At 35.8% G+C, this 27,803-nt stretch overlaps 1 protein-coding gene across 8 annotated transcripts in view; it reads left to right on the top strand.

Moving 5' to 3' along the window:
• PPA2 (inorganic pyrophosphatase 2) overlaps window positions 1–27,803 on the top strand; it is an 85,132-nt gene that overhangs the window by 42,890 nt on the left and 14,439 nt on the right. For all 8 annotated transcript variants that reach the window (XM_033427817.2, XM_012532974.3, XM_033427819.2 and 5 more), the window contains 3 exons: window positions 18,104–18,231; window positions 19,843–19,928; window positions 27,652–27,721. In XM_033427817.2, the coding sequence (XP_033283708.1) occupies window positions 18,104–18,231; window positions 19,843–19,928; window positions 27,652–27,721 (284 nt within the window). The remainder of the gene's footprint in view (window positions 1–18,103; window positions 18,232–19,842; window positions 19,929–27,651; window positions 27,722–27,803) is intronic.

Here is a 27,803-nt window from a genome sequence, read left to right as displayed (position 1 = left end):
AGAGGCTGAGAGTCTGGAAACTAGTCTTTAGCTCAGTACTGTTGGAGATGTGATTTAACACCTCAGATTCCCTAACATATGTCAAACACTGGTTGCTTGTCCTAGTACATATTATTATTCTTAATTTAGAAGAATCTCAAAGGATTTAAATAAATTGCCTAGGGACTTCCCTGGTGTCACAGTGGTTAAGAATCCACCTGCCAGTGCAGGGGACATGGGTTCGATCCCTGGTCCGGGAAGATCCCATGTGCCGCGGAGCAGCTAAGCCCGTGCGCCACAACTAACTGAGCCTGCGCTCTAGAGCCCGCGAGCCACGACTACTGAAGCCCGCGCGCCCAGAGCCTGTGCTCCGCAAGAAGAGAAGCCACCACCATGGGAAGCCCGCGTACCGCGAAGAAGAGTAGCCCCTGCTCGCCGCAACCAGAGAAAGCCTGTGCAGCAACGAAGACCCAACGCAGCCAAAAATAAATAAATTTTAAAATAAATAAATAAATAACTTGTCTAAGTTTGCACATTTAGTAAATAGTGGAACCATGATTTGAACTCATTTCAGTCTGATGAGAAAGTCCATTGTCCCATCTACCATGCTGTACTGCACAATTCATATTTGTGTAATTTACAGTATTTGTAACTAGCAGTATTGAAACCAGATTACACAGTATAAAGTACCTTACTCCTACAGTTTCCTAAGGGTTAGAATGAAAAAATATAACTGTATTTTCACTTTTTTTCTGTTTATACCCCAAATGGAGACGGCTTGCACTTTGGGCATCCTCTTCTAAATTCTTGTTGTGTATGCTTATACAGAGAGACATGCAGAAATACTGAAACCATGACATGCAGAAATATTGAAGCTTATTTTGGTTGAGATGAAATTATCAGACTAGAATAATTAAAATTATTGTTTTGAAAGGCAAAAAGTACTTTTTTTTCATTACACTAAAAGGGAACACATATATTATCTTCATCTTAAGAAATATAGCAGTGCTTCTTTATAATAACTTTTTTAAATCTTAAAAGACTAGATGAGTAATTATTGACATATTTTGCTCTGAAATGGTAGCTGACATTGTGCTTTGTGTTTATTTCCAGAATGAATAAGGTATACAGGGGAAAATGGATTATTTAAGGATATTTGCATATTATTTACACTGAGTAGTTCCAATACTTAAGTACTCTTATATATCTAGATTTTGTAAGATAAGTTCTGTAGTTTTAAGAGTTATAAGTGTTTTCTTTTGTGACTTCTCATTTCTTTTACCTCCACGTTACTGTACATACTCCACATATTCCACGTTTCTTCTCTCCTCTTTTATTCGATAGAGACCCAAGAAAAAGAATAGATGTAGGTGCAAATTGAAAGGCTGAAGAGTCTGCAGTATAAATTTTTTTTTTTAATCCTAAATCATGGAATACTAGGTAACCCTATGTAGCAGCTTTTATTTTTCATTGAAACTGAAGTTTGGTTTATATTTATCATATCTAACATCATCCAGCTCTCCTCTGAAACGATTTCAGACAAAAGACAGAGTTTCTGTTGTTCTGCTGCTCAAGCAAATATTAATGGACAGAAATCATTCCTAACCTTACTTTTTTTCTTCACTACTTAGCCTGGTGTGTTGTTTGTGTTTTCATTAGCGCCTGTAAAGGGGGGAATTGGAGGGGATGAGAACTGAAAGATGCTCACTAATCACAGGGGTTGAAAGCTTCCTAAATGTGTGAAGGAAATTTTACAAAATTAGTTTCTATGAAAAGTTTGGTGCTATTCTCTATCTACTATAAATCTTTAAAAATTAATCAACAGTATTTAATCTGAAACCAAGCAACTTTTAAACGTTTTATTGTGTCCCTCCCACGTGTACCTTCTGAAATCACAAACAGAAGACTTTGGATGGCATTTTTTTAATTATAAAAAATAGTCATATATTTGGAAATAAAAACTCAGAAGTATAAAAAGCATATATAAAATGAAAAGTAATGTTCTCCTTCCTACTTTTTCATCCCCAGCCCCCTAGTCTTACTTCTCATATCTTCTTCCCCATATGTTTTTAGTTCTCAAGTGGTTGCTTCTGTTCTGTAATCAGTGTGCTCACACCTCTGTTTCTTTTCCCTGTTAACTTAAGTTGCTGCTTTCAAAGATTAGGAATTTAATATCTTATACATCTCTCAATTTTGTTACCATATTTCTTCTTCTGTTATCTTAATAACTCTAGGTATTACACTTTGAGCTGTATTTATTGCTTCATTACTTTTGAACGGTAACTCGTGGCTGCCCAGTGTAAAAACCAGGGCATTCAGGTTTCTGTACTTCTTTCCTTCTCTGCCCCTTACAACCCAGCTTCCCTCAGCTACACTATGAGTTCTACAGTGTAAACATTTGTAATGCATAGGTTCTGTTCTTTAACCATAACTGTTTTTCATGTTTTGTCTCTTGAATCTGAAAGTTGAAAACTAATAAATAACATTTACAGTATTTATGTAACTATCATTCACTTCATTTATCATACTGTTTATCGAATGACTGGTTTTAGACAGGCTTTACCCTTGAGCCTGCTGCATAGCTATTATCATGGGGTTTCTTTTCATTGCCTTTCTGGGTTATTAGTTCATTGCCTTTCTGGGTTATTAGTTCTATTCTTTCTTAGATTCTTTGATGCCCTCTACTTTACTTTCCTTTTTCATTGTTGGCTGGTGTACACTTTCCAAAAATTTTTACAGAAAATGCATGGGAGATTGATTTCATACGTGTCAGAGTCCATACATGTCAGAAATGGTTTGTTTTGGTGGTCAACTTCTCCTTAAATAACTTTAAAATATCGAATGCAGTAACTTTAAATATAAATTACTGTATATCAGTTGAAATTTCTATCACAACGGAGTGATTTTTTAACAGTTTAAACATTTGTCATCTATACTTGACATTTTTATTCAATGGGAAGAAGAATTAAAAACATGTAGGGAAGGGTAACTATCTGGACATTCTTTAAAATTCTGTAGTTTTCTGAGGATGTGTGTAATACAGAAATTTATAGAGAAATTTTTTTATTATTTCCTATATATAATTGTTATTTAGACATTTAAAAAATAAGTCCCTCCTATTAATTTCTACTACCTTAAGAAAAAGAAGCTGTTTTTGACATGGTCAGTACCTGTTTCTTTTCTGAAAACAAAAAAGTGTGTTTTAATTTACAGACAGTATGTTTTATCTATCTATTTTTTGGTGTATTCAGACACATTTGTATTTCTGTAAGGAAGTTCTGGGGTTGTGGGGTTTTTTAAAGCAATTTTTATTACTCTTTAATTTTTATACATGTAGTTCTAGATGTATCATGCTTGAAGCGTGATACCAATATTTTAAAATTTATTTATTTAAATTTGGTTGTGTTGGGTCTTTGTTGCTGTGTGCAGGCTTTCTCTAGTTGCGTGAGCGGGGGCTACTCTTCCTTGCTGTGAGCGAGCTTCTCATTGCGGTGGCTTCTCTTGTTGCAGAGCACAGGCTCTAGGCACGCGGGCTCAGCAGTTGTGGCACGTGGGCTCAGTAGTTGTGGTGCGCGGGCTGTGGGGTACACGGGCTCAGTAGTTGTGGCTCGCGGGCTCTAGAGCGCAGGCTCACTAGTTGTGGTGCACGGGCTTAGTTGCTCCGTGGCATGTGGGATCTTCCTGCACCAGGGCTCGAACCCGTGTCCCCTGCATTGGCGGTTGGATTCTTAACCACTGCGCCACCAGGGAAGCCCTGTGGTGGTTTTATTTGTTAGGAAATAACTTCTTTGATCCTAATGAACATGTACAGACTTTGGTAGACTGTAATATCCTGTTTTAATGTTTATAGTTTTTTAAACTTTGACTTGACTGAACTCAAACTAGCCATTGCATCAGAGAATACATTTCAGTTGGAAGGAAACTGTGGTTCCTGGCTATATTTCTGTAATTTTAACATTATTATTTAAATATTCAAGTTTTGCCTTCTGAAAGTTGAGTAGCAACTTTGAAAATCTAAAAAATGTCTAAACAGCATTTGAAAACAAATTCCTCATACGCCCTGATAGAAAATTGGTCACTTTGGCTGGCTCATTAACACTTGGTGAGCACTAAGACCATTTAATGCACTGTAATTAGGTTCCAGCCCCTAATGCTCTTAATGGTACCTTAATGACCTGAAAGAGTTAATAAGACTCCCAGGGCACCTAAATTGTTACTAGAGAATGCCTTGGCTGTTAGGGATAATAGCGCTTGGTTCTGAAATAACCAAGTTCAGAGCTTTTTAAGAAGATGGAAATGCTAGGGCATATGTAATTTCTCTCTTGGTTAAACTAACCACCTTCTATAATATCGAGCTTCAGATATTCACCAAACAGATGTTTGAGCCTCTTCAGGACCACCAACGATGCCTAAGGCCCTTATGTCAGGAGAAGTAATGTCATGAGGTAATTTAAGCCTAGAAGCTATGTCAACTTGCAGAGCAATAAAGATTTCTTTTGATTGGTATTAAATAAATGAAAACTATTGTCTGATGTCCTGTAATAAATATTGCCTGTGCAGTGATGTTAAAGTTTTCAAAAATTGAAAATCAGAACAATTATATTGATGTAGATACATTCTGGGATGAATAAATTACATGAGTAATAAGGGAATTATTTTAAATGAGGCAGTTGGGACTTTTTCAAAGGCCAGCGTTGCACTTGTCCTGAAATTATCAGAATTTATATGTATTTCATATTTGTAGAATTTCAACTTACATTTAAAGAAATTTGAAAGTCAAATAAAACTATGTAGTTTCTTTTATTTTCTTTCAAGGCAGGAACAAACACATGGAAACCAAATCTATTTGACTTAAATTTTCATGTGCTAAATAAACAATTCTAGTGCCCCTGCAATAATTATTTTAAAAATAAGCCAAATTAATAAGGTATTTAATTTCCTTACTTCCTAAAACACAAGTTAACCTTATCATTTAGGGAAAAAATAGGGCACAGCATATTAATCTTAAGGGAAAATATTCACATTAACCTTTGTAACCGGAAAGAATGGTGTTCTCTTTGCTTTCCTTTGCGTGTATTCTTTGGCACAGAAAGGGGCCGGCATGTCACCCTTGTTGTCCTAAAAGCTGTAACATTTCTGGAACAATTACTGTATGTCGAGGAACTATGCTGAGTGCTTCTTTTGGAATATCTGTTGAATGTTTACCTAAGTTCAAGCAAGATGTGCTAGTGTTCCCTTTTTTGTTTCAGATTGGGAACCTGAGGCACTGGTGGTTGGGGGTGGGCATTGGTCAGTGACTTCCCTAAAGGCTGTGGGAGGCACTGCATCACATTGATGCTCGGAAAAGTGTTTGTGGCCTTGGACTGTCTTGCTTTCTGGGAGCGCTGACCACTTGCTCTTCAATAGTTGAGGCATCAGTGGGATAATTATGATTAGAAGTCCCAGTAAAAGATGGCTCTTTTGATCTTCATTCCTTTGATTTCATTAATAGGTATGGCTTAATAGGCGTGGGTGGGTAGGGATGGGATGTGGGAGGAGGCAGTTGAGGAACGGGGACAAATCAAGTAAAATGTACTATAATTAAGAATAGAATTAAATTACTGGGAATCATTTGCCTCTTTTTTTAAAAAAATTAATTAATTTATTTATGGCTGTGTTGGGTCTTCGTTTCTGTGCTTGGGCTTTCTCTAGTTGTGGCAAGCAGGGGCCACTCTTCATCACAGTGCGTGGGCCTCTCACTATCGCGGCCTCTGTTGTTGCGGAGCACAGGCTCCAGACGCGTAGGCTCAGTAATTGTGGCTCACGGGCCCAGTTGCTCCGCATCATGTGGGATCCTCCCGGACCAGGGCTCGAACCTGTGTCCCCTGCATTGGCAGGCAAGCTTTCAATCACCGCGCCACCAGGGAAGCCCCATTTGCCTCTTTTTTGAACCTTGACCTCTTCCAGTGTTTTTTCAGGCTTCAGTCATATTCCTATGATGTGAAGAGTAGGGGAGGCCTAAATTCTAAAATCCTCTCTTGTATGTATTAGTTATCTGACCTTGGGAAAGTCACGTAACCTCCTTTTTTTTTTTTTAATTTCCTTTTTCCCCTCCAGTACATGTTCCCAGTACACGAATAAGCTTTTTCTTTTTTTTTTTTACAAATGTATTTATTTTTTATTTTTTTATTATTTATTTATTTATTTTCGGCTGAGTTGGGTCTTTGTTACTGCACGTGGGCTGTCTCTAGTTGCTGCGCACGAGCTTCTCATTGTGGTGGCTTCTCTTGTTGCAGAGCACAGGCTCTAGGGCGTGCGGGCTTCAGTAGTTGTGGCTCGCGGGCTCAGTAGTTGTGGCTCGCAGGCTCTAGAGTGCAGGCTTAGTAGTTGTGGCTCACGGGCTTAATTGCTCCGCGGCATGTGGGATCATCCCGGACCAGGGATTGAACCTGTGTCCCCTGCATTGGCAGGCAGATTCTTAACCACTGCGCCACCAGGGAAGTCCCTCACATAACCTCTTGAAGCTTTCTTCATTTCTAAAGTTGTGGGATTGATCTTCTAATCAGTAAATGACCCCTAGAGCTTTTCTTCTCTAACTTTTGGTTGTTTTAGGAATATTTCAATCCATTATTTAGACAGGCTAAAGCCTGTCTTCTTCTAAAATAGAAAGACCTAAATTATCTTCAGAGTTAGTGCTGAAAGAAACGCAGTTTAAGTTAAAGATCATGAGATAGATTTCTTGGGGACATTGGCACATTTTTAGGTACTTTAGGGAAGCTGTTAAGTGGTGGAGCTGAAACTTCAGTGAAAGTCTGGCTGACCCAAAGCCTTAGCTTTTAGCTACTTGGTTATGTGGTTCTAGTTAAAATTAGATTAGAAAACCATTTGGATTTCTGTGTTACAAGGCACCTGGATGGTTTTCATTTTACTGGTCATGTAAAATTTCTTGTGAAATGGTAAAAAGTATTTATATTTTGGGAAAGAAATCTACCAAGTCTTTTCCAAGAAGTTTTTCTGATACAATACAAATAGGCTTCTATCTTTGTTTGGTTTTAACTTATTTTGAAGTATATTTCCATTTTTCATGATGTTAACATATATTTTTAGTATAGATGTTGATAAGAGTAGAATTTGTGGAAAAGGAGAATAGAGAAAGAAAAGGCAACTAAAATGAAGGATACTATTCATTAGTCTGTGTGCTATTAAGCATAGATATGCAGAACAGCGTGGAAAACATGAGAACCTTTTAGGGATCCCACGTAAGTGTAGCTATTAAAGCATTTCTCTGAGCTGGAACCTCTATTTGTGATGATACAGTAAATATTATGGAACAGAACTGTTACTTCTTGTGAATGTTTATAAAATGTCATTAAAAACGTATGTTCTCACTTCCCACAGACTTTGTTTGGAGGCCGGTCTTGCACACATTTAGCTCTGTGAGAGCGGCATCTACAGCACTGGAACGAGAGCTTTGTGCATTTATGTCACTTCCTTTGGTGGCATCCCTTAGAATTGGAAACTCCTTTTTTACTTTTTTTTTACTCTCTTTGGACAGAATTTCAAACATGAGCACATTTTCTAGTATCTTTTTTTTTCTTTTAAATAATATGGGCAAGGAGATATGGCACTACATTTGTGTTACTGTTTTTTATCTAAAAATAAAAACAGAAATCCTCAGCTGATTATATGCTTTCCTTACTTCCTGTTGTGGTCTGGTGGAGATAATGCCAGTGAAAACAGCATTTTCTTTTTTTTTTTTTTTTTTCCCTTTGGATCATTTTCATGGAAGTACAGGTGGTTCTCTATATGGGGATGTGGATAGGAAGTTAATGATGTGACTGTATATATAGTTTGATAAATATCCCTGGGTGACCCTGATGGGTTCCTCCAAGTTGAGAACCATTCTGTTAATCTATTCTTCTTTGCTGGTTGGATAATGCAGTCTTGGAACTAGAATAATTGATAACAATTTTGATATATGTTCAGTTAGGAGATGTAATCACCTAATCAAATTTGATGATGTTCTTCTCCCCACACATACCCCTGCCACCCCATATTTAAAGGTAGCGCAGGTGACCCTTGAACAACGCAGTGGTTAGGGGCACCAACCTGGCACAGTCAGAAATCCACATGTAACTTTACAGTTGGCCCTCCATATCTGCAGTGCAGGCATCCTCAGATTCAGCCATCCATGGATCACTAGTACTGCAGTACACACATTGAAACGAATCCACGTATAAGTGGACCTGCACAGTTCAAACCCACGTTGTTCAAGGGTCAACTCTACATTGAGGTTACTCTATTCCCTTTAAGATCTTGAGCCAATTACTTAACCTCATGGAGTCCCAGTTTCCTAATTTACATAAAGGAAATAAATAATGCCTAATTTACAGGTTTTGAAGCTTCAATGACATACTATTACTGAGCCTTTAAAAGGTTTTTTTTTTTTGCCAATCTAATAGATGAAAATGGTATTTTGTTTTAACTTTACATTTTTCTGCTTAATGCTTGGATGGAGCATCTTTTTCATATATTTATTGGCTAGTTGTATCTTCCCTTCTGTGAATTGCCTATGCGTGGTGCCCTCCATTTTTCTATTGAGTTGACATATTCTTTTGATATTTGGGAGTTGCTTAGATATTTTGGATATTCTTTATTATTTAGGTTGCAAATATTTTCTCCCTATCTTCAGAGAAGCTGTGTTGCCTTTTGTCTTACAGGCATTTTAAATTCTGACGTATTGCATTTTGTCAATCATTTTTATATGTGACTTTAGCATTTTGATTCTTATGTAAGGATTTCTTACCCCATAGACACAAAGTTGTTTTTCCTTATTTTTTTTTATTCTTTTATGTTTTAATTTTTTTACACTTGGATCTTTAATCCATGTGGAATTTATTTTTTCCATATAAATAATTTTTTCATCACCTCTTAACAGAAAAATCTTTTCTCTTCCCCCTTTTTTGAAATGTCTCCTTTATTGTATATTGCATTCTTATTTATACAGATAGTCTGCTTCTGGATTCTCTTTGGTGTCAGTGATCTATTTCTGTGCTAGTGCCGCATTATTTTAATTACAACAGCCTCATAATAAAACATATAGAAGGCAAATCCTCCTTTTGTTCTACATTTTCCAAGTTGTTTGGTTTTTTTCTAATGCATATATTCTTCTGGGCAAATTTTTGGAATTAATTGTCAGGGATTTCTGCTCTCCTTAAAATATTAACTTTTGCAATAATGAGCATGATATGTTTATATATTTCTCCAGTTATTCAGGTTTTCTTGTTTATCTTTTAGAAAATTGATGTAGATTTACTAATGAAGGTCTTACATTTTATGTTCGGTTTGTTTCTAGGTATTTAATGTTTCCACTACAAAAGCTTTGTTCAGTGTCTGGCATGTTATAGGTGCTTGGTAATTTTTTTTAAATTGATGAATAAATGAATGTATGCATATATATATTGATAAAAACTGAATGTTTTGAGCAAAGTTTGAAAATACCTTCAAAATAGTGCATTTTCACTTATTTTAAAGTGAGAAAACATTTGTACTTAAATTTTTGGCATTTTTAACAATTGTAGTTATGTTTCTTTGGAGTTACCTGTACATTGCTAAGGACAAGTATTTTTTGGTATTTGCAGTGCTGTAGGGATTCATGCATATTGTGTGTGATCAGTGTAGTTTGTTCTATTTTGTCGCTGAATAGTTTCCATTGTGTAGATACACTGCAGTTTATCCATCCACCTGTTGACAGAAATTTGGGTTTTGAGTTTGGGGCTAATACAATAAAGCTGCTATGAACATTCAAATATATAGGTCTTTGTGTGAACCTATGTTTTCATTTCTCTTGAGGAAATACCTGAGAATAGGTTATAGGTCAGTGGGTAATTATATGCTTAACATTGTAAGAAACTGTCAAACTTTACTAAAGTGACTTTATATACCATTTTGCATTTCCACCAGCAAGTTGTATGAGAGATCCAGTTGGTCCCAGAACCTCCATCCATTGTGCTTTGGTTTCATATTGTCTTAAACAATAAAATGCCTTTTAAAAAAATTAAGAGGAAAAACACACACACACATATGTATTCTATTATATTTACCCATGTTTTGCCATTTTTTTACCCATATATTTTATTACTTCCTGAAGATCTGTAGTTTCCATCTGGTGTTATTTCCCTTCAACTTTAGCATTTTTTGTAGTGCAGTTCTTTTGGCGATGAATTCTCTCCATTTTCATTGATCTGTCTTTTCTTGTCTTTTCTTGCCTTTGTTTTGGAAGTATACTTTCACTGGATATAGAATTTTGAGTTACAGGGTTTTTTTGTAAAGATTTTCCATTTTCTTTTGGCCTGCATTGTTTTTGATAAGTCAACAGTGTGTTGTTAACTTAGTGTATAATATATTGTTTTTATTAGACTGTTTTAAAGGTTTTCTCCTCATTTTTGGATTTCAGCAATTTTTCTGTGATATGCTAAGGTGGTCTTTCCTTTATATTTATTTGTCCTCCTTAGGATATCCTGAACTTTGCAGATCTGTAAGTTCATGTTTTTGCCACATTTGGGAAATTATTTACCATTATATTTTCACATTGTTTTCAGGCCATATTTTCTACCTTCATTCTGAGACTCATAACATATTTTAGACCACTTTAAAAATTATTATTATATAAATTTCAGGTGTACATCATTATAATTTGACATCTGTATTCACTACAAAGTGATCACCATGACAAGTCCAGTTGCCATCCACCACCAAACCATTGACCCTCTTCACCCACTTCAGTCACCCCTCAACCCCTTCCCCTCTGGTAACCGTTAACCTAATCTCTGTATCTATGAGTTTGTTTTTGTTTTATTTGTTTGTTTTGTTTTGTTTTGTTTAGATTCCACATGTCAGTGAAATTGTACAGTATTTGTCTTTCTCCCTCTGACTTATTTACTTAGCATAATACCTTTGAGGTCCATCCATGTTGTTGCAAATGGCAGGATTTCATTCATTTTTATTTCCAAGTAGTATTATGTTTATGTTTATGTATGACATCTTTATCCATTCATCTGTTGATGGACACTTGAGTTGTTTCCATATCTTGGCTATTGTAAATAATGCTGCAGTGAACGTAGGGGTGTATATGTCTCTTCAAATTAGTGTTTTCATATTTTTTGGGTAAATACCCATAAGTGGATTAGCTAGATCATATGGCTTTTCTATTCTTAATTTTTTCAGAACTCTCCATACTGTTTTCCATAGTGCCTACACCAAATTACAGTCCTACCAACAGTGCACAAGGGCTCCCTTTTCTCTACATTCTCTCCAACATTTGTTATTTCTTGTCTTTTTGAGAATAGCCATTCTAACAGGTGTGAGGTGATATCTCATTGTGGCTTTGATTTGCATTTCCCTGATAATTAGTGATGTTGAACATGTTTTCATGTGCCTGTTGACCATCTGTATGTCTTCTTTGGGAAAATGTCTATTCAGATCCTCTGTCCAGTTTTGAATTGGGTTTGTTGTTGTTGTTGAGTTTTATGAGTTCTTGATATATTTTGGATATTAGCCCATTATCAGATGTATGACTAGCAAATATCTTCTTCCATTCATTAGGTTGCCTTTTCATTTTGATGATGGTTTCCTTTGCTGCACAAAAAAGCTTTTTAGTTTGATGTAGTCCCATTTATTTATTTTTGCTTTTGTTTCCCTTGCCTTTGGAGTTAAATCCACAAAAATATCATTAAGGCTGATGTCAGTGAGGTTACAGCCTATGTTTTCCTCTAGGAAGTTTAAGATTTCAGATGTTATATTCAAGTATTTAATCCATTTCGAGTTAATTTTTGTGTATGCTGTATTTAGACCACTCTTAATTGTCTCACAGGTCACTGAAACTCTCATGTCTTTTCAGTCTTTCTTCCTTACTGTTCTTTAGACTCCATGATTTCTATTGATCTGACTTCTACTTACCTGATTTCTGCCATATCCAAGTTCTGCTATTAAATTCATGATTTTTCATTTCAGATACTCCCTCATTTGTTTTTTTTTGTTGTTGTTTTTGATAGTTTCATAGTTTTTATTCCTCAACTGAGATTTCCACATGTTCATGCATTGTGACCATATTTTCCTGAACGTCCTTGAACATATTCATAATAACTACTTTAAAATCCTTGTTTGTAGGGGTCCTCTCAGGATTGATTTCTTTTGATTTTCTTTTGTACCAAGAAGTTATTTATTAATAGGTAAGAGTGCGTTTTTCCTTTATTGTTTGTTTTTAATATCCAATATTTAATTATATCAAAAGTTGGGGGGACTTGGCATGGTTCTTTCTGGGTAGGCAAGAGAGTAATTTAAAATATTTAATATTAATTAATTAGAATATTAATATATATTATTAATATATAATATAATAATATCAATAAATATCTTAAAGGTATTTATTATAGAATGTGTTAAGATTTTCTCATGATTAAAATTTCTTATTTTTTTTTGTTTTTGGTAAATAATTACTTTTAAAGTTCATTGTGTCTTTGATAAGTCTCCAGAGTAAAAATATGTCATAGGTTAGATTTGTCTCTCTCTCTCTCTCTCTTTCTCTCTCATATTGTTCATGGGCTGTATGTATAAAATGAGCCTTATTAACTGAATTTTTTACCTCATTTACATCATTACTGTTTGCTTATTTGGCAAAAATAGAGTATTAAAGTGTGTTTAAGTCTGAAATCTGGGTAAAATGGAAGTCTTGACAAATACCTGTGATTAGAAGCTACTCCTGGCATAAGAGAATGTATTTTTTTATAATAAATATTAGAAAGAAAGTCAATTATCAAACCTTTTTTTTTTCTTAATAGATTACAGTTTGTGATATTCAGTTACGTTTTAGAAACAAGTGAATTGGTTTATACTGAAAAGAAACTTGATTACATGTTGAAAGGTATACAGTGTCTCTAAAGAAAGAAAAAGATAAGTCATAAAGATTGCTTTTAAAAAGTGAAAAGTGTTATGATCCTCTCACATCTACAGAGATAAAGTGGTAGGTTTTGACTAAGATATTTTAGCTTAATTTCTCTGCTTTTATAAATTTCTAAATCAAAATTAGTTAAGACAAACTAAATTAAAATGGAGAGCTCTGGATTTTGAAAAACCAAATTGAACTTTAAATTTTGTTATATTGCATCATTATTTTCTGTTTTGCTTTTTACCTAGCATTTAATAAAGAAATTTACAAAATTTCCAGTGGTTTTATATAGAACTATGGTTATTTATAAATCATGTATTTTTAGTTTTAATATAAAAATTCTCTTAAGGAGACTGTATATAATCTTTGTTAATTAAACTTTCAAATTTGGAAGCAGCTCTTTTATAAAGTAAATCATGGCTGTACACTATTTGTCAGAAGTTATGACACCTTTTATGAAACTAAAAAAATAGGGTAATATATATTAGGTGACTGCATTTAGTTGTATTATAATTTAAACTGCTACTTAATGTTACAGACTAGTCCTTTTTAGCTCTTTGATACTTTAAATTTTACGTAAGTCTGATCTTTACTGGGTTTTGTTGTTTTTAATTTTTTCTTTAACTGGTAATTCGTCTCAGTTCTGCTTTCTAATAATATCCAAAACTGACCATTTGTCACCACGTCCATACAACTACAATAATCAAAGCCCTCATCACATTTCGCCTCATATTGGATTTCCTGCTTCCACTTCTTCCTCTCCACGGTCTTTTCCCTACACGGCAGCTAGAATTCTTCATGCAACACATACTCTGCCCAGAATCCTGTAGTGGCTTCTCATCGCAAAGCCAAGTCCCTAGTCTGGCCCTTAGACTCCTATGTGACTGCTTCTATAATCTCATCTCCTAATACTCTTACTTCATCCTGCTCTAAACGCAGGGTTTTCTTGTCTTCCTCAAACGTTTGATGCACACTCGTACCTCAGAGTATTGATTGGCACAGTCTTCCTCCCAGAACTCCTCTTCTGCCTATGTGAATGAGCTGCTCCCACACTTCATCTAAGAATTTACTAAAATACTTTTTGTCAGAGGCTGTCCCTGATCTCTCATATCTAAAATCCTCTTCCCCACCTCATTTGCAGATCAATCGACATGTTTAATTGTAAATTTTTACATCTTTATCTCATCTTTAACTGACCCAGGCCTACTTTGACAGCAGATTTTTTTTTTTTTTTTTTTGCGGTACGCGGGCCTCTCACTGTTGTGGCCTCTCCCGTTGCGGAGCACAGGCTCCAGACGCGCAGGCTCAGTGGCCATGGCTCACGGGCCCAGCCGCTCCGTGGCATGTGGGATCTTCCCTGACTGGGGCACAAACCCGTGTCCCCTGCATCGGCAGGAGGACTCTTAACCACTGCGCAACCAGGGAAGCCCCGACAGCAGATATTTTTAGCAGTCTCTTTTATTGAATTCTTTTAAAAACATTCAAGTTACTTTCATAGAAACAAAATCTCATTTTTTTGTACTGATAAAGTCACTGCCTTATATAATTTTTATTAAATCTCATAATTATAACAACAGATGCAGTTGGCATGAATGTTTTGGGAATAAACATACCTGCTTGCTAAGGCTAAAACTTAACTGGTGGGAGCCAAGTGTGGGCTTCATTCTAGAGCTGTCTATAAGACTCAGCAGACAGACCACTGTGGACATCAGGCAGAATATTTACAGAAGTGGAGAGTGTTTGTTAATCGTCTGGCTAATTGATCAAGTAGATCTCGATTAAGAGAGTTTAATTGTAGTTAAAAACTGAAACTGAAATAAGCTTAGCTTGATTATATAAAAGAGCTCTTCTAGATTATTCTGACTTTTATTGTTGGATTAGTTCATCTTGAAAATAAATTATATAATTATCTCTAGTAGAAACTTTCGTATAAAATTAATTCCAAGAGTGGAAATAAATGACTACTAGAGAATCGCTGCTTTTCTTAAAATAACATATATTATAAAAAATATATCTAATGAAAAAATTCTGGAGTTAGGTAATAATGATGGTTGTGCAACATTGTGGAGGTACTTAATGCCCTTGAATCAAACACTTAAAAATGGTAAATTTTATGTTATGTATATTTTCCCGCAATAAAACCAAAATAAAAATACATCTACACATAAAAACTAATATAAATAAACCTGTGGCAAATTATTAATGTGCAATATAGAAGAAAAGTCAGAATTCATGGAATTAGAGGACTTGTATTTATATAATACTAGTTCTACCATGAATGAGTTGGCAACATTTTGACAAATCTTTTACATTTTCTTTTTTTAAAAATTAATTAATTTTTGGCTGCATTGGGTCTTCGTTGCTGCACATGGGCTTTCTCAAGTTGCGGCGAGCAGGGACTACTCTTCGTTGTGGTGTGCGGGCTTCTCATTGCAGTGGCTTCTCTTGTTGCGAAGCATGAGCTCTAGGTGCGCGGGCTTCAATTGTGGCACGCAGGCTCAGTAGTTGTGGCTCACAGGCTCTAGAGCGCAGGTCAGTAGTTGTGACTCACCGGCTTAGTTGCTCCGTGGCTTGTGGGATCTTCCTGGACCAGGGCTTAAACCCATGTCACCTGCATCGGCAGGTGGATTCTTAACCACTGCGCCACCAGGGAAGTCCCTTTTACCTTTCCTTAGCTGTAGTTTTCTTAAGTTTAATGTGAATTTACTTACTCCTCATAACTCTCAGGAGTTTTATGAGGAAGAAATGAGGTTATTTATATAAAAATCTTTTATGAACTGTGTAAGTCAGTTTATAGACTTCAGGTGGAATTTTTCATATTTTTGGTAATTCATTGAACTGACTGTTGGTATTGCATATAAGGTTTTGGCTTGAGGCATTTGCTACTGAGGTTTTAAAAATATTTAAATTGCGTATTTAAAATGTTTTTTTTTTGTGAAAATGCAGCTGTTTATTCCCCAGGGTTTAATTAATTGAGAATGGAAAAGTTTAGCTTATATTTGTAGAGTTACACTTCTTATTGGCATTGTTAAATGTTCAGGTTTTTTATTATTGATGTCTTTTCTTAACAGGTTCCCTTCATAACTTCTGAAGGGAAAACCTTGCCAGCTGAGGTAGATACTGGATAACTTAGTTTTTCCTTTCTTATTTGAAATCAGTGTGTTAAAAAGCAATTATCAAAAAAAAAAAAGGTTTATGCAGTGGAACAGGAAATGGTAGACTGGGCAAATATAATGATGTCATAAATCAGATTTAAGTAATAGAAAATTATTTATTTTGGACATTGATTAAAGTGCATTTCTGGTTGCTCACCTTCAGTGGACTAAGAGATATTTTTTTCCTCTGAGTAAGAAAACAGTGAATTGGATGAACTCAGTTAATTTCAGAGATTTATTTTTGTAAAAATGAGATAAGATGTCAGAAGATGGTCAATAGAAAGCTCACTTTAGAAGGAAGCTCTTTTTATAAGGTAAAGAGGAAAAATAATCAGAATTTAATTAGCTGAAATCTTTATTGAATGTTCCATTTGGGGCGTAACAAAGAACTCTGTACCGAGGATACAGTGTATAATATTAAAAAGATGTGAGCTTAATCTTTAGAATTCACTGTTTTGAACATCTTCCATCACTTACTTAACCTGTGTTCAGTTTCAAGTGATTCTTTTTTCTTAGTTAGTTGTAACATTTCTGCAGTTTGCTCCAGAATTACTTTAGATAGATGTGTGGCCCATTGACATATTTTAAAATTTTAGATTTGCGTGCCTTTAGGCCGCATACTCAGTCTTTTATTTGCCATAGTCTCTGCCATTTCTATGGTCTCTGCCTTACCACACTTATTTCACTTATGTGAAACACCTGGCCTTTGGAGACATCTGTCACTCTTGCTAAACCTTTACCTAACAGGCACAAGGCAAGGATAAAAAGGAAAAGGATAATTCCTGTCTGTTCAACCCATGACTGCAAAGTTCTTACCTTTTCCTGTCATGCCTAGTGAGTGGGGATTCCCACAAGGCTTGCATGAGCATGTCTGAAACCAAGTGATCTTTAAATTATCCCTATGCTTGGTGTCATCTCCTGGTTTTAGTTATAGCTTTCTAATGCTCCAAGTGGTGCTAAGTCTGTTTGTCATTTGCCGTAATATACTGTGAATAAAGGACTATGCTAAATTTCCCTTAAGCCACAGTCTAGTGGAGAGTAAAGACTTCTAGTTTTATCTAGTTATTTCTCATACTTTTTGAAATGATATTTTTGGAAATGATACATTCGTTGGGGACCTCTTTGGGGGGAGGGGCCTATTACTGATACAGTAGTATTTCCAATTATATTTAAATGAATGTCTTCAAAATGTAATGGTTAAGGTGTTTACGTGGTAATAGAACTTAAAAGTAAATCCTATAAATCATTACTAATTTGAAATGAAAAACTCTGAACCATCCAGTTAACACTGTTTAAAATTGCCCTGACCACATTCTCTGTCTTCCTTACTCTGATTTATTTTTCTTCATCAGACTTTTCACCGCTTAAATTGTGTATTTGTGTCTTTGTTTGTTGTCTGTCTCTTCCTACTATGTAAGCATGTGAGCAGGGACTTGTTTCTGATTCCTGTTCTATTTCACTGCTTACAACAGTGTCGGATACATAATGAGAAACTTACTAAATATTTGGTCTAGGAGTGCATGAAACCCTTCTCATCCACCTGTAGTATGTTCTCTTCTGGGTGCTGCCCTCTCCATTCTGTCAGCATCCTTTGGCTTAGTACATATAAAACACGGATCCTGATGCTGTAACTCTCCCTACTCGAAGCCCCCCATTGTCCTCAGAATGACATCAGTCCTTAAGTATATCTCACTTAATCTTCTCACTTCAATACAATTTGTTGTCTATCTGCCTGTTGTTTTGTATGTTTGTTTTTTTGATTAAACCTTTGAGCTCCTTGAGGAAAAGAACTTTGTTGTCTTCATCGACTCATCCCCTACTCCTTACATGGTATCTGAAGGTGCTCAAGAAATGTTTGTAGAATGGAGGAGTAACATTTTACATGGGGAAGAAAAGGCAAGTCCGGAGGTGATACGGTACATGCTGACGAGTATGCAGCTAGTGAGCAGCAGGGTTGGACTGACTCCCTCAGGCCAGTGCTCTACCACTAATAGGAGTAGATTTTGATTTTTAACAAAAAGTATTTTTGTTTCTTCACTTACAGATATTGAAGATGTTAAGAAGTACAAACCTGGTTACTTAGAAGCTACGCTTAATTGGTTTAGATTTTATAAGATACCAGAGGGAAAACCAGAAAACCAGTTTGCTTTTAATGGAGAATTCAAGAACAAGGTGAAGTTCATAATCTTTATTTTAAAATATGCCTGTGATACCTGTACAATATTTCTTTCACTTTGGGGGATTTCATATGTGAACATTTGTATATAGTATGATAACAAAAGTGCTTTTTACTGACTTTCATATTTAAGGACATTATCATTTTTGTTTTTAAAAAAGTTTTAGGAGATCTCTCTAAGTAAATCAGTAAGGCTGATAAATACCTATATGCATCTGTTTATCTGTCAATAAATCCTTCGTCTCAGAAAATGAAGGATTTCCATGATCAGTCTAAGTCTGCACATTGTATATGAAGAAAAGCCTTCCATTTACTTACTCCAGAGAAGGGAAAGTTACTTACCATTAATGCAGATCCAAAGGGGCTTCCCTCCTAAGTGTTCATCCTACCATGGCTGAATTAAGCTGCTTAACAATTAAGACAGCACTTGAATTCTCTTACTGTCAGAGGATTTTTCTATTAGAAAACCACAAAGTTACCAGAAAGTGGCTCTAATATGACACATATGGAGGAAATAGACCAAAGAGTTAAAGTCAAAAACATGGACTATGTCTTTTAAACTTACTGCCACTATATAAACTTCACATAATAAACCAACCTTTAAGTGGTACTAATAAATAAAGTATGTTTTGCAGGTAAAGTAAGCCATGGTCGTGAAAACTTTAAAATTATAATAAGTATTTTGTTATACAAGAGTTTATTGCTGAACCCAGTATTTTTTAAAAGTACATTAAAAGAACACTTAAGATCTTGAGGGCTTTGTCTAGGATTTTTAAATATAAAACTATTATTTTAGACTGTAATCTCTCACAAGGAAAATTAGGAACATTTGGGGGGAAAAATATAAAGAATTTTCTGCTTTGGAAAAATAAAGCAAGTTTTCCTTAGATGGTATTACTAGATCTATATCTATTGTTGATTTTGCATTTTTAGACGCTATATGAATTCATACTAAGAAAAAAAATTAGAAGATGTTGAGGTTTACTACCTTCAGACAGTGGATAATCTAAAACGACTATGCAGTTGGACTACTTACGCCTTTGATGAGGTGAAATTAATAGGTATATGCTTATTTACAAGCAAGATACTGATAGTAGGCTAACCGCTTTACATTCAACATCTTATTTATTCTTTCAACAACTCTATGATTTAAATCAGGGGTTGGCAAACTTTTTTGTGTAAAGGACCAGAAAGTAAATATTACAGACTTTGTAGGCCATATGGTCTCTGTCACAACTACTCAACTCTTCCATTGTAGCACTAACGCAGTCAGAGGCCATGCACAGATGAATGGGCATGACTGTGCTCAGTAAAAACTTTATTTACAAAAACACATGGTGAGCTGGATTTGGCCCACAGGCCCAAGTTTGCCAACCCTTGATTTAGATGATCTTCATTACATTTCATATTATAGATGAAGAAATTAATACAATGAGATGAAGTAATCTGCATAAAGTCACACAGCTGGTAAATAAGGATGTGAGAATTTATACTCAGGTTTGCCTGACTACAGAGCTCATGTTCTTAATAATTAACTGTCATACTATGACTAGTTCCATGTTAGTATAATGATGTGATTTCTGTGTCTGTTTTTGGTTTTTAACTAGGCTTTTGCTCTTGAAGTTATTAAATCTACTCATGAATGTTGGAAAGCATTGCTTATGGAGAAGTGTGCTGGAGGGGCTATAAATTGGTAAGGACTTGTCTTTTCTATGTAGAGTTATTTTATTTTATTACTAACTGGTACTAAAGAGCCATATGATACTGCTCAGATCTGATTTTTTTTTTAAGAGAATTGAAATGTTTTTTCATTTAAAAAATGTTTACAGAGCACCTATTTGGAAGACATTACCAAGTGCTGGGCACTATGAAATTAGGAATTGACATGACCCCTTTTCCCAAGGAATTTATAATTTAGTGCGGTATACTGTCAAGTAAAGAGGCATTTCATTATAATGCACTGTGAATATATGCAAAGGTGGATTTTCAGCGACTTTTCAACATGCAGACATATGATTAATTTATGTAATAAGTACCACATCATTTCTTGGTAAGAACCTTTAAAAGCCTTCTTATCCAACATGATCTGGGTCACCAGCAAATTGTTTAAGGGGAATCAAACAATAGTAATATATAACTCAAGCGTTTTAATTTTTACTTTAAAACATTTAAATGTACATTCATTTATCAATCTGTGGATATAGGGCTAAGACATTTTCTGTATAGATTACATATAGATTATATATAGCCTAACAATATATAACAGAAAGTAAAGATCAAATCCTGTAATCTTTAAACTCCTTACACTTAAAAACCCTTATAAATTTTTAGGGTTCTTTTTTTCTAACCTTTTACAGTTGTCTTACCACACCTAATTTGATACCAAGTTTTTATAGTGATTCACCTTTATGGAGGCTTTTTAGAGCCTCGATAGTGTGTACAGCCTCAGTGGTTTTAGAGCCTACTTGGTGTTCATAGAAACAGTTCTCTTTCCATACTCCCTTCATTGATGGGCATAATTACAGCTTTAATTATGAAATTGTAATACCAAAGACCACTGACATAAAAAAAGTTTGGAAACAAAAACAACTGACTTTTGGTAAGCCTAACTAGGAAGCAAAAGTACACAGTCTTTCTGGAGAGCAGAGTCCTACCCATCTTCATTGTCCTCTTTGAATCAGGAGAAAGTGGGAAGCCATTTACTCTTCAGCAAATACTGATTGAGGGTCTACTGCCAAGTACTGTGCTGATGGGACGGTTGCTGCCGTGAATACAATAAATAGAGTCCCTGTCCTTCTGGGGCATAAAGTCTGGGCATCAAGAGAGACATTAAAGAAATCATTAGAATAAAGTAATATGGAGTAAAGAATTAGGCAGTCTCAAGGAATATTTTATCCAAGTCATCAGAGGCTCATCTTGGAAATGCTTGGGCATTATAGCTTCCGATTCTGTTTCTCCTGAGTCTAGAGTAACACTGTGGACTCCATCTTCTCCTCCCATTTTTCTTACCTCTTATGTATTGATAGAATACTCTGTTTTTTCAGCATAGTCTTAAAATTTAGGTAATTGTTTCTAACATAAATAGTACAACTTACGAACAAGAAAACTGGGTGTAATGAAATGTCATCTAGCCCTCACTATCCTAGTAACTAATAGACTGAATTCTTTATGGTCAGATATTCTAAGTCAGATATTAATGTGGTGGGCTCCTCTAAAAAGAGGGGCCTCTGATTGTCCAAAGAGGTATTTGCTTGCTGTTTGCTTTCCTCTCCTTCCTAATGGTACTTTCAGAAAAGCTTTTGCCGTCTTTAACGGGACTTGTATGGTTCCCAGGTTTCCTGAGCTGCACAGCTAGAGAGCATCTCTGGTTAGATTTTCTATAGCTTGATAGCATTCCTTCTATGTTGATTCTAATTATCTTTACTGTGAAGGTAGCTTTATTTCTATGCTCTGTGGAGTCATTTTGCTGTAGCCTCCTAGGTAATGATAAGGATTACATTAGCAATAAGAATTGACATTTATTGAACTCTAGTAGTTTTCAGGTTCTAAGAGTTTTATATGTATTATCTAATTAATATTCACCAGAACCCTATAAGATGTGTATCATTACTATATCCATTTTACATATGAGGAAATTGAGGCCACGTAGAGATTGTGACCTATCGAAGGTCTCACTGTGTGATGGATTTAAGCCAGACTTCAAACCTACTCTCTCAACAGCTTTACTCTTCCTCTGTGTTTTCAAAGAATACAACAAAATTAATTTTTTTAGCTTGAAAATTTTTAGGATATAAGTTTCTGGTTATGAATTTTACACATCTAGATAATTTCAAGTCAAAATATTCCGAATTTTAACTCATTTTTGTCCATATTTTCTTTATTTTTTGTCACTACTTGACTTATAAAATATATTTATATTAATAAAATTTTTCTTTCCTTTGTCTTTACCTAATGAATTGCTTCTCTCTCTCAGTTCCTTACAGTGTACTCTGTTATTGATTACCAAACCATCCCCCCTTCCTTTTTAACCTGTTCTCCCCACGCAAATCAGTTTAGGTCTGACCTGAAGACATTATCACAGCAGTTCTCTCAAACAACGTATAGTACAGCACAATTACCCAGGGAAACCATTAGAAAATTCAAATGTGTTGTCCTTTTCTTTAAACCTGGCGAATTAGGATCTCTGAGGAGTAGGGTCTAAGCATCTGTATGTTTTAAAAGCTCCCTGGCTTCTGATGAGCTTCTCTGCTTAGAACCATTAAATCCAAACTTCTCTTAGAAGAACAAACAGGGCCTTCCAGGATTTGACACTTGCTACCCGTCCAGCCTCATTTTCCGTCACTTCTTGCCTCTTTTTTCATGTTCCAACAACTTAGAACCACTTGTCACTCCTCACAAACACCATGTTCTTATTGACCTCTGGGCCATACTCATTTTGTTTTCCTTTGCCATGATTTTCTTCTCACTTCTTGAAATGGATGACTTACTTATCTTTTAGGACTTGGTTTTGACTTTGCTTTCTCTAGGAAACTTTCCCTCATCCTAGCCTTGTGCTTGCTAAGGTGCCATTACACTCTATTCCTTGCCCCCCTGTGTAGTCCTATCACTGCATTTATTAATTAACTGCTTGTTTTATGAGTTTGTCTTCTCCTCTAGAGTATAAGTTCCTCAAAAGTAGATGAATAGGGCTTCCCTGGTGGTGCAGTGGTTGAGAGTCCGCCTGCCGATGCAGGGGACACGGGTTCGTGCCCCGGTCCGGGAAGATCCCGTGAGCCATGGCCGCTGAGCCTGCGCGTCCGGAGCCTGTGCTCGCAACGGGAGAGGCCACAACAGTCAGAGGCCAGTGTACCGCAAAAAAAAAAAAAAAAGATGAATAAAGATGTTGTGTTCATCTTTATATTCCTTATCCCTGACATGTAGTAGTCACTCAATAAATACTTTTTGGAGTAATTGCTGAATAATATTTTCAAGCCAACAAATAGATGTTTCTTTTTAAATAAATTTATTTATTTATTTATTTATTTTTTGACTGCCTTGGGTCTTTGTTGCCGCGCGCGGGCTTTCTCTAGTTGTGACGAGTGGGGGCTACTCTTTGTTGCAGTGTGCGGGCTTCTCATTACAGTGGCTTCTCTTGTTGCGGAGCACGGGCTCTAGGCGCACGGGTTTCAGTAGTTGTGGCACACGGGCTCGGTAGTTGTGGTGCACAGGCTTAGTTGCTCCGCGGTACGTGGAATCTTCCTGGACCAGGGCTCGAACCCATGTCCCCTTCATTGGCAGGCGGATTCTTAACTCCTACTGTGCCACCTGGCAAGTCCCTAGATGTTGTTTTTTAAATCCAGTAGTGACTCTACTGTTTCCAGGAACCCTGCATTTATTAAATTATTTAATTGATAATCCTCTTTATCACAATAAGTTTTGTCATTGTTATTTTTATTCCTTTTCCCCACTGCTTAATGTTTACTCTGGAAGCTACGTATTTTTTTTAGCAGGGATAATTTTGTTATTTCTGTTTTTACCAAAAACAACTTTAAATTCCTTGTAGGAAAAATACAACTTCAACTCCTCTTCAACTCCTCTCACCCTTTCTTCATCATGGTTTATTTCAAATATATATATATTTTTCCATATATATATTCTTCCAAACTGTTTATGTCTTGAAGTTGTTTCCTTTACCTTTCTAGAGGAAGGTGTATCTGATCCATATATGGATAGCTCCAGTTCTTTTAGCTTTGTATAGATTTACTTCAAAGTCAGTTTTCTTTGACAAACTCTGGAGGTTATGGACCCAAATCATCATTCTTACCTCTTTAAATTTTCTCTCTCCTTTTCTCTTGAGTACTTTGCTTTAGAATGAAAAGCCTTGAGCAATCTGAATCCTGAGCACTGTCTTTGAGGATTCTCATGAGTGTGGGCCTTTGTCTGATTTGAAATTGTCTTGAAGAAAATAATCTTCTCTTTACTAAAATTTCATATTGCTGGCCCTGTAACTTTCATCTTTTAGGTATATGTTTATTATTTGCAGGTAATTTTCTATTTCTGTTTCTTTTTTTTTTTTTGCGGTACGTGAGCCTCTCACTGTTGTGGCCTCTCCCGTTGCGGAGCACAGGCTCCGGACGCGCAGGCTCAGCGGCCATGGCTCACGGGCCCAGCCGCTCCGCGGCATGTGGGATCTTCCCGGACCGGGGCACGAACCCGTGTCCCCTGCATTGGCAGGCGGACTCTCAGCCACTGTGCCACCAGGGAAGCCCCTGTTTCTTTTTATTTAATCACTTATTTTGCTCTTTATATAGCTATTAATATATCTTTATTATTGGTAAATGAAATTTGGTTTGTTGTGCATAGAAATTTTGGTATTGTTGATCTTTTGTTCTAATGTCGTATCTGCTTATTTTGATCATCAAGATTGTGTGTAGGGTACACAATGTTTATAAATTTAGAACAAAATATTTAATATCTTATTATAAAAAGGAAAGCAGCACATTCTTCCCAGTCAGTATTTTTAATCTCATTTATAGTAGGCACCATCATCTTTAAGTGGTTATACTGCTTCTCCTTTTGTATGCTATAGTCATAGTTTGAAAGCTAGAAAGAACCCTAAATATTACAATGTTCATGGGGGCTCCATGGTTCAACATTGTATCCCCAGCATCTAGAAATGTCCCTAACACATGGCATAAGAATAATTTTTTTGAATCAATAAATAATATGAGTCAGTGCTATTTTTGTATAAGGGACAATTCAGATAAAATTAAAATGTTTCTTGATAACATGCCTTTTATTACACCTTCAAACATTCAAAGTAAAAATCACTTCCTTAAATCCTGAGGAAAGTATATTGCAACCCAGATTGCATTCTTTAATAACTAAAAGAATATTAGTGAGGAGGATGGCACTGTTTGTAGAAATAAAATGCTATAAAAAAGGGGGGGGCTACTGGAGAAATAGTAATAAGGGGTTTTGTAATCTCTCCTCTTTTATATTTTATATATCATTCAAGAATCTCCTAAGTCCATTTGTATATACCTTTCATTTAATTCTTGAAACAGCCATACTAATAATTTGTCCAAGGTGAAAAATGGTAGAGCTTGTTGGCTTCCTAGATTCTAGCTGGTTACTTGTCAAGATATTTTATTGGGGATATTTTAAAAGTTACTCAGTTTTTTTAAATTCACAGAATATTTTAAAAGTTATTAGTTTTTGAAATTTACAGTGCTGGCTTTAATATTTTCTTTCTTTTCTAATATTTCTGCTGATGGTTTTGCTTTGTTGTGGAAATAGAGGATTACTTTAGAGATAGTTTATTAGATTTAACAGGTAAAAATAGAGAACACCCCCTTAAATCTAAATTTCAGATTTTAATGTAAATGTCTCGTGGCACGTACTTATACTAAAAAAAATAGTTTGCTTGGGACATACTTATACTAAAAAATAATTTGCTGTTTATCTGAAGTTCAAATTTAACTGGGTGTTCTATGTTTTATCTGACAACCCTATTTACAGGACTCCCTGTTCTCTCATCACCATTTTCCTAGAATTCCCAAGGAATGTTTCACTTTGGTGTAGTTTTAATGTTAAAAACATTGTGTGTAGCAGGGGCCCCCAACCCCCAGGCCACGGACCAGTACCTGTCCGTGGCCAGTTAGGAACTGGGCCGCACAGCAGGAGGTGAGCGGTGGGCGAGTGAGCGAAGCTTCATCTGTATTTACAGCCACTCCCCATCGCTCGCATTACTGTCTGAGCTCCGCCTCCTGTCAGCATTATGGTGAGTTGTATAATTATTTCATTATATATTACAAAGTAATAATAATAGAAATAAAGTGCACAATAAATGTAATGTGCTTGAATCATCCCCAAACCATCCACCCCCACCCCCCAACTCCAGTCCATGGAAAGATTGTCTTCCACAAAACTGGTCCCTGGTGCCAAACAAGGTTGGGGACCGCTGGTGTATAGCATATTTAGTATTATACACCATGTTTTCTTCAGAAGAGTAGCACTTAAGACTTTTCAGTATCTGTTTTTTTGCCTTGTTCCTTTTAAATTTAGTTTTGACTTTCTTTAGAGAAACATCTAACTTATAAAGCCTTACCTTTTTCAGTTTTTAGCTTACTTAAACGTGGAGTATGAAGAAGAGAGTATAACATAGTTTAGTCTTAAAGATGATAATGCCACCTTTCATCAAACATCATCACTTATGCCAAGAATGAAAACAAATTCCACATTTTGAGTCTGGATAGAGAGCAAAATGACCACTTTCATAATGCTATGTACCCAGTGTCTAATTACGGGCAGATGTAGCTGAAAAGATAAATAAATAACTACAGATCTTTTTATCATATATATCCCAGCATATTTCACAAAGCCATTGCCAAAATAAATTTGTTAATGTACATCCCTTAGAACCACTTGGAGAGCACACATGCGTGTGTGTGGGTGTGTGTGTGCATGTGTGTGTTTCATCTATTAATTATCTCCTTTAGAGATCTGCTAATCAATTATTTCTTCAATTCTGAAAAATTAATTTGGCTTTAATGCCCTTCTCTACTACCTTTTTCTATATCCATTTTAATCTGATTTCTTTGATGAAATTTTTAAAAATCAGACTTAATACATTTGAGGGGAATGATGCATTTGCTTTCATCTAGGAGGTAAGAAATACGTGGTGGGCAGCATGTTTGTGGAGATAGCATGCTAGTTCCCACTGTGTGGGAAGACTTTGGACTTTATAGAGCCTTTACTGTTCATGGGAGGAGCTGCTATCTATGCCTTGCTAAACTTCCTTAGTTGTACAAAAACTGAGCTTTCATGTTCCTGTGGTTTCCTCTCACCACTGTTAGCTTAGTGTTCCATACCTGTCTGAGAAAGATTCTACAGCATCTTTCAGCAGCCAATTACAGTGTTTATCACCTCACTTGGAGGAAAATTCTTCCTCGTGGTCGTTGTTCTATGGGTCAAATTTGTTTTTTCTTTTCTTCAGTAAAGGTGAAGAGTAGTGGAATAGCCTTTTGTGTACCAGGAGATTATTTAAATTTGTATACTATCATTTGATTTTTTTTTTTTTATTTCTGGAGGGTGCAATGCTATGGAGCACTTTATATTTATAACTTTGCCTGAAAGAATGTACAAGACCCCAGTTGTCCTAATTTATGTTCATCCAGGTCCTTTTTCAGGGTATCTTAATCACATTTCTGCAGTGCTCTAGCATTCTGCATTAGAAGGTCTCTTGTCTCCTTTTGAGTGAGTGAGTGAGAGAGAGAGAGTGTGTGTATGTGTTATTATCCACTGAGATCCAAAGACTCAGCAACTGTTGGCTGGGATCATACACTCAAATGTAAAGCATTTGAGAGCTGGTTTTCTTTTTGGTAATTGCTCCTTTTTTATCCTGTTTAATAATAATGTTCTCTTTTCCTTTCCAGCACAAATGTGCAGGTATGTGATAGCCCTTTCCATTGCTCTCAAGAGGAAGCAAGATCATTAGTTGAATCGGTAAGGAACAAATGTCCAAGGCATCCTTTATTCTTATAAATGTCATGGGGAAGTCTAGCAGAAATTCTGAAAAATCTAGCAG

The sequence above is a fragment of the Orcinus orca genome, chromosome 4 (assembly GCF_937001465.1).
Source record: "Orcinus orca chromosome 4, mOrcOrc1.1, whole genome shotgun sequence".
Taxonomy (NCBI): domain Eukaryota; kingdom Metazoa; phylum Chordata; class Mammalia; order Artiodactyla; family Delphinidae; genus Orcinus; species Orcinus orca.
This window is presented reverse-complemented; position numbering and strand designations above follow the sequence as displayed.